This window comes from Bison bison, unplaced genomic scaffold (genome assembly GCF_000754665.1).
Source record: "Bison bison bison isolate TAMUID 2011002044 unplaced genomic scaffold, Bison_UMD1.0 scf7180017864168, whole genome shotgun sequence".
NCBI lineage: Eukaryota > Metazoa > Chordata > Mammalia > Artiodactyla > Bovidae > Bison > Bison bison.
The window spans coordinates 2,262,346-2,270,780 of NW_011494740.1; the positions used below are offsets into that span (position 1 = coordinate 2,262,346).

Consider the following 8,435-nt stretch of genomic DNA (forward strand, 5'->3'; position numbering starts at 1 on the left):
CCTTTGGTTTTCTGGACATCAGCACTGTTTGATCTTCAAAGCCTAGATTTTTTGGGGGTCATCTCATCAATGCAAGTCCAAGGTTCGGTGCCTGATATAGGGCCAAATCCTTGCTCTCAGGAGAACTCTGTATCTGTGAGATCTCTTTGACTGTGGTCTCAACCTGGAGTGGGGTCTTTGTGGACCACATCTCTGCCTCTTTTACCCATCTCATTGTGGACCTTTTGTCCTTTATTGTAGAGGAGCTGTTTGGCTAGTTTTCAGGTCTTTTTCTATTTCCATAGGAAATTGTTCCTTATGTAGCTGTAGATTTGCTGTGTCCATGGGAGACGGTGAATTCAGGACCTTCCTAGGCTGCTCTCTTGAACCACCTCCCCCACCCTCCCTTGTTGTTTTTATTATTCCTTTTGTTCTTGTTCTCCTTCTTCTTCTGCATCAAAAATTGTGTAAGGTATCCAAAATCACTGCAGATGGTGACTGCAGCCATGAAATTAAAAGATGCTTACTCCTTGGAAGAAAAGTTATGACTGATCTAGATAGCATATTGAAAAGCAGAGACATTACTTTGCCAACAAAGGTCTGTCTAGTCAAGACTATGGTTTTTCGAGTGGTCATGTATGGATATGAGAGTTGGACTGTGAAGAAAGCTGAGCACTGAAGAATTGATGCTTTTGAACTGTGGTGTTGGAGAAGACTCTTGAGAGTCCCTTGGACTGCAAGGAGATCCAACCAGTCCATTCTGAAGGAGATCAGCCCTGGGATTTCTTTGGAAGGAATGATGCTAAAGCTGAAACTCCAGTACTTTGGCGAGTTACTCATGCGAAGAGTTGACTCATTGGAAAAGACTCTGATGCTGGGAGGGATTGGGGGCAGGAGGAGAAGGGGACAACAGAGGATGAGATGGCTGGATGGCATCACTGACTTGATGGACGTGAGTCTGAGTGAACTCCGGGAGTTGGTGATGGACAGGGAGGCCTGGCGTGCTGCGATTCATGGGGTCACAAAGAGTCAGACACGACTGAGCAACTGAACTGAACTGAACTAAACTGATGGACCTTATGGAGAAAGAAAGACAGTTTAAATATAGTACGATGAATGGAAATAGTGTAAGAATAAAGCACTATTGGAACACACAGGAGGCCTCCTCACAATTGAGAATTAAGCTGCAACTTGAAGGATGAGTAGGAATAGAATGGAATGAGCATGGTTCCTTATTTCCATTAGCATGGTAGCTAATCCCAAACCACAGTTGGCTTGGCTGATTCCAACTGTTAATCATGCAGGCTCTAAACCTTCAGACTTTAGCATTGATTGAAGTGTTCTATATCTGCAGTCTCCACCATGTAGCCATGATCTATGTGTGATTATTGCACACTTGACATGTGCCTTGTTATTGTTGTTGCTATTCAGTTGCCAAGTCATATCTGACTCTTTTGCAACCCCATGTCCTGTGGCTCACAGGGCTCCTCTGTCCATGGGATTTCCCAGGCAAGAATACTGGAGTGGTTTGACATTTCCTTGTCCAGAGGATCTTCCCAACCCAGTACTACATTAATTTTAATGAATTTTAGCTTTCATATATACATAGTGACTATCATTTTGGATAGTACACGTCTAGCATGTTCTCTAGATCCCTAGATTCAGTAGTTGATTCGAGGCCCAATGGGGTCTCAGCCTCTGCCCAAACTAGCTTTCTAGTCCTCTCTAGATGTTTCCCCAGCTACCTCTACTTCTCTGTGCTTCTGTGGGTTTTACTGCTAAAGAGCTTTGGTGCTGTGTCTCTGGGTAAAAAGGCCTTTTCCTTGTCTAGCTCCCAGATGTCTTTAGTAGGCTTTGATTTGTAGTTACCTTCTTCTAGAGGTCTAAGTGCTATGCCTGCTTGAAATTCTACCTTCTTATGGAATGATTTCTAGTAGTCCTATTCAGTTCCCCCAAAGCATGTGTATGCACTGATGGTTAAGGTTCACTCTGCCACTGAGTGAAACTTGACTTCTTCCTCTATTGTTTTAGGCTGACTTTGGGCCTCATCTCCTTAGGGTTTGGACAGCCTCCAAGAATAAAGCCGGCATTCAAGAAGCCTCTCTATTCCATGTCAGTTCTAGAGCCAAAAGAAGACTATTGCTTCTTTCTGTTTTAAAAACCTCAGACCCCTAATGAGCTGCTTACCCACGTATAGTTTTCTAGAAACCAGAAAGTTCATGTTTACTTTTGCAACTGCCTCTCCTTCCCCGGCACCCTGGACTTCTTGACCACATGTTGTCTCTTCCTGGCATATCCAATCAAATGCTCATCTCTTCTATGAAAACTTATGTGATTGTTCTTGTCTTTGCTTATCTCCTTGCATGAGTTTACAGTACTTTAGTCTTGATCACACATTTTAACAGTTGTGATCTATCTTGTTATATTTACTATTAGCTCATGTTAGGCTTATCTGCTAACTAGATTGTGCTACCTGGAGGAAAAGATCTTTTTCATATCTCTCACTGATCTTGGCATACTCTCAATAAACACTTATTTTCTATTTTAACAGCTCTGCTTCAGAACTTCTCAAACAGGGTTCAGTTGTTTGGGAATGTTTTATATGCTTTTAAGTTTTACTCTCATACTGCTTATGAAATATAAGGCCAAGAGCTTGTATTCTGATATATTTTAATATAATATTAAGCAGTAGATTAAACAATATCATGAAGATTGAATATTGACTTTTAGCATGGTTATTTGTAGGATAATTCAATTCAATCCTGTAGTCATAAAGAGCTTTGAAAATATGTACATCTGGGTTTGACTGTGAAGTGGATTATAACTCAGTCACAGGTGATAGGTTTTAAGGACAGTCTATCTGAATTTATTTGACAAAGCACAAAGATCACCATGGAAACAAAACTGGGTTATGGAACTGCTGCCCCCCAAATCTCTGAAGAATGAAGCTGTGCTTTGCAGCTTTCCCGAATAATGGTTTAAAGATTGCTTCATCTAGTCCCATGCCTGTTGTTCTCATGACAGCTCATAGGAGACCCCTATCTGTTGGGAAATCTTATTGTGTGTTTTACTGTATTTCACATATAAACTTACATAAATATCACTGTGATACAGAAGTACTTCAAAAGCCCCTTTGGATGGACAAAGAAATATTACCCATTTTCAGGTTGGTTTTCCAAACAAATGATTCTTGTGAGCCATTTTGAAGAACAAAATAGAAATGACCAAATTCATGGTAGATGGTAGTTTGCCTTTTGGAAGTTTGATTTCCACTTCAACTCTGGAAGTATACCCAGAATCTCAGCTCTACTCTTATATTAAGAGCAGAAGAGAACATGTGGGAGCAAAAGCCCAGACACACCCTGAACTTAGTTTCCTGAACTTGCACCATTCCAGGATTTAGCAATTATTTGTACTTCCTGTTTATTATTCCATCCCTCAATCTCTCCCCAGTAGCCATTTCTGTGTGTGCCAATACCAAGGGCTTCAGGGTGTGGACAGAGCCTGAATATGCTTCAGCTTGATGGCGTCTAACAACAGCAGATACAACTCAGAGAGGAGGAGTCTGGAACAGGAGTAGTCACTGTGTTAACACTGTTAACCGTGTAAACAATTTCTACAGCAAATTTCCTACAGACAAATGAGTTCTGTTCTGAGAGCATGTTCATAAGTCCAATTTGTTTGTAAGTGCAATAAAGTTAGCCTAGGAACCCAACTAACAATTGGGTATATAGTACTGTAATAGGTTTATAATACTTCTCACACAAGTAATATATACATAAAAAACAAACACAAAAATAAAGAAGTATTTTTAACCTCACAATACAGTACCTTGAAAAGTACAGTACTATAGTACAACAGCTGGCATATAGGGGCTGGCATGCACATTCACATATTTGAAAGTGTGTGACTTGAAGTTTCACATGTAGGCAACTTACACTAAATAGCTAGTTCTTTGTTTCACTTTCCAGAAGAGTCATCAAGAATGAATCTAATGAATGTACTAATTAATCCCTTTCATTTAGCACCTACTCAGGTTTTGCAATGTGGAGATAACCATGTGGGTTTAAAAAAATGAAATGATACAGTGTCCTAGTTTTAACCTTAGTTAAAACTATTAGCTTTTCATGAAAACAGTGCCTTGAAGAGTTGAGAACATTGGGAACCAGGTCAATGGTCAACTAATTATCAAGGCAAAAGATTCTGAGTAGTTTTTCTTGGCTTCTGATGAGTCAGTAGATGTTACTGATACCACTCAATTGTTGTGTGTTGGAGAAATTAATGTTGAGTTGGAAATGACTGAAGAATTACCTCTGGGTAGATGAGTGATATGAACTTCTGTAGGACTGCTCCACAGTCCACTGAATCATCACATACATAGTGAACCACTATTACGAACCAGTGAACAGTTATTCTATGAACCATAGAACAATTATTATGAATTGTTCTAGACTCTGACAAGAGTTAGAGCAGTAAATAAGATGAAGCCTCTGCTCTTAGGAAACTCATACTCTAGTGAGATCCAGAGCACAAGTAAAAGCCTGGTGTATTGAGAGGGATGGGCCAGACCTTCTTTGGGAGAAAAAGACAGAAAACAAGTGTAAAGTTACAGATAGGCTGGTGACGTTTTTCATAAAACAATAATGATTTTGGATTTGGTTTATCAGTTTGTTTGCGTATCCTTATGTACTTCTGGAAGTTAACAATATTTTATTGACATAGTCACGCACCATTTCTTCACAAATAATCCTGCACAGGAAAAGCTTTATGTAGTTCTGATTACATCAGAAAAGTTGAGAGCCTGCTGAGTTTCTGCTACCAAGAAACTTGGCATCTTTCAATTCTGAAATTTCCCCCCAGCACCTACACATTTTCTTAATCTATGAAAACAGTTACAAGAATAGAGGTCACTTCTTTCAACTTCTTAGTGCATCAGGGACCATCACATTCAACAGAACAGCCTGGGGCCAGCACAGAAGCAGCTCTCTGAAGACACAGTAAGGGCTGCAGTACAGCCCAGACTTGACATGGGGCTCAACCTGGGGAAGGCGATGGCTTCATGGGCTTCCTTCTCAGGACAGGGCTCCTTTTTGTAATACTCAGCTGAGCTCAGTTTCTTCAGGACCTACTACAGTCCAGAGATTCTTTTGTTTGTCTTAGAAATGGTTAAAGTTATGAATTTTGAATATGATGCAAACAATTATGTTACATATTAGAGGTTTATTGTGTCTGTTTGCTTATAGACTGCTTTAATCCACAAAATGTTCGCAGGTAGCGCCAAAGACAAATAAAAGTGATTTTCTTTTTGAGGGTGCCTCTTCCATTTGCACAGATAATTTGGAGTTTGTTGTACTATAGATACAGATAGTTTGGGGTTTTAATTTTAAATGGAATAATGTAAGATGACTTTCATTCTCCTCAGGTTGGTTAAATCTCGATTTACGAGGTTCTGCCCTTCAGAAGTTGAACTGCTGAAAAATGCTGAACGAGAACAAGATTCAGAAGAAGAGATGTGACTTTGATGGGCATCCAGTCTTTCTAGATGAAATTTTTCTTTTTCTATTAATTTTGCCTTTTTATCTTTTGTTTGGAGAACAGCTGATTGAGAATGATTCTTGGTGTCATGATATTGGGGGCTTGAGGTGGCTCTCTCTAGATTAGTTAAAGCATGATGCCCACATTCTGAAAAATACTTGTTTTGTTTGCCTTATAGATATATATGCTCAAGGTTCCTGGGCTTACTATCATTTGTAACTCATAGATGGGATTTCACTTGTTTACTGCCTTGCTACGGTGGGAAATAAACAAATCCGTGGATCTTGGTTCAAACACCTCAGATATTTTTGTTATTCAGCTGCACCCCACCTTTATATCATGAAGATAGAACCTGTGTGACACCGAAATTCCTTTTCGCGAGACATCTCTTTCTGTAGCACCTGTGTTCTCTCCTGGGAAGAGCAAGCTGGAAGTCATCCTGTGGTGCACTCTCTCAAAGAAGATAAAAGGCATGATCCATGGTTACAGAAGGGTACGTGGTGAAAAAGCCATGAAAATCTAGGAAAGGAGAGTTTGAATATTATCTGTAGAGGAAAAAATCATCACATGGCTTAGTATGGCCACCATGCCATCTACCCTGCTAGAATAACTGAGGGGTTAAAACAGAAGCCTTTTATGGAATACATGGGCAAACAATCAGAGCCCTTTTTCACTGGTGGACTAAGTAACTCCCAAAGGAGAGTCTGAAATTCTTTCTCATTCTGGCTTTACCATCACTAGCCTCTAGGGTTTAAACAGTGACCATGTCTTCTCTGTGAAGGTAGGGAATTCAATCAAATGGATCAATTTCTGGCTGTCATATTTTATGAATCTAGAATCTCTGAGACAAAATTGAAGCTAATTTAGTACAGATTAGTCAGAAAGGCCAGTCTCTGCTGTGACAGGAAAGATAAGGAGCACTGCATGAGTCCATGGATGGCTGACCTGAATATGAAGGAAAAGAAGCAGTCTAGCAGGTAGAGGAGCCTGGGGGGCTAGTCCATGGGGTCACAAAAGAGTTGGACACAATTTAGTGATTAAACAACAACCAGAAAAAAAAGTGAGTAGCTGGAGGTGACATGCACTCAATTTAAACCAGAAGCTCCCTGGTGTTCCAGAAGCACTGACTAATCCAGAAAGCTGCCCCAGTCTGGTATTTTCACATGACAGTGAAGAGGGATGTGAGTGGATTCTTTAGGCCAAAGGACTGGACCCATTTCTTTTTTTATGTAATGGTTGAAAAGAGCTGATGAGGGGGCCTAAAGGTTTATCTTGAACAATGCAATAGATCCTAGTACATTTCTGGCATATGAAATGCCCACATGCTGTGGTCCCCAGGTGACCATGGCATTCTGCCCCCATATGTATACTATATCTTAGGGCAAGTTTCTATGATTTTTGGCAATTTGTATTTCAAACAAGTGAGCTGTCAACTGCAGTTATGTCAAAATGGCATTGCTGGTACCTAGGCCTGAGTAGGAACTCTATGATAATTAGCATGAATGAGATTAAGTCTGGAGTTTTGAAAGCTGTAAGTGTAAATATACTAGCAGTCTTTACAAGATAGCAGAAATGTCTATTCCTGCAGTTTCTTCACAGAGAGAACACAAGTGAGATGCAACCCAGTGAGTTCTCAGAGGAGAAACTTCCTGTTCAGGTCTAAGTCCATAGTTTGGGGTTATCTGCCTGTAGTCCATGAAATGAGCAATAAACTAAATATAATTAATATAACTTTATGGAACCTTCATCAAGAAAGGAGTAGAGGAAGAGCATCCTCCCGTACTTTTGTTTGTATTTTATCTCAACTTTTCCAAAAACAAGTCTCAAGTCCTGAGCTTTTATCAAGCCTCTTCAGAGTTAACCCATGCTTGATATGCCATAACCAAGGGAAAGAGATTCTTTAAATAACTCAGCACAATATCAACATGGCTATGGATATGGTAATACCTCCTCAGCTATTTCTGTGGTCTCTAATACCTCCTCAGTGAATTCTGTGATCTCTTACCACCGTTGCTTAGGAAACTGCAGCCTCGCATGGCACCAACTGCCAGTTCACTGTTGAACTGGGAGATCAGGTTATGACCAGCATGGTGTTCTCCTCATCATGTCACTACAGGGCTCATTACTCAAGGTTGTAGTGATTGTGTCTTGGATGTGGATTAAGAAGGTGATGCAATAGTTACTGAGAACTACAGGAGCAGTGAAAATAAAAGCTGAGAAATGACAAGGTATCCCAAATGCAAGGAATTAATAGATTACAAAGCATGAAAGAAACATTTGTATACATGGAGAATAGATCCATGCCGAGGACCAGCCCCGGCTGATCCAGGGTATTCGAAGGAGAGACGGCATAGGCGAGGATCAGGATACAATAGCTTCAATTAGATATTAATTAAAGATATAAAGAGTAATAGAATAAGGATAGCTCAGTAGGAAAATTCAGTGGAGAAAAGAGGCTGAGTAGCTTGGTTTACGCGGGAGACCAATAAAACTTCAAGACAAGAAGTTTGCACCACTTACGTAGGCCGCAGGCGTCCTTCCGTTCTCCCGAAGGAGAGGAGACACTGAGGCCTCCCCGGTCGGATCTTAGAAGCCCAGGCATAATTAGTAAGCATGGTGGGTTCCGCGCTCCACATGGAGACTCAGCCAGAGTGAGAGAGAGAGCGACATGGGGAGACCAGTATTTCGAGAAACTGATCCCAATTCTTTATTTTCCAGAGTCTGTTTTTATACACTGAGATGTTATACAAAAGTCACGTGGGGACAGCAGTCCTGACTTTTATTAAAGTCAGGTGCTTCACACAAATGTATACAGAGGTCTTAGGGGTGTTACATCATCTTCTGGCCAGGGGGGCCTGCTGACAATTTACGACCCTCTCCTTGTGACAGCGGTCAGTCAATCAGGACACTTATTTCTCCAG

The 8,435-nt window shown here is 40.6% G+C and overlaps 1 protein-coding gene across 1 annotated transcript in view; it reads left to right on the top strand.

The window, feature by feature from the left end:
* LOC104990058 (transmembrane protein 45A-like) overlaps positions 1-5,808 on the top strand; it is a 37,948-nt gene extending 32,140 nt beyond the window's left edge. Inside the window, exon 5 of the mRNA XM_010841954.1 lies at positions 5,402-5,808. Coding sequence (XP_010840256.1) covers positions 5,402-5,495 — 94 coding nt within the window. The 3' untranslated portion in view covers positions 5,496-5,808. The remainder of the gene's footprint in view (positions 1-5,401) is intronic.
* Positions 5,809-8,435: the final 2,627 nt, after the last annotated feature.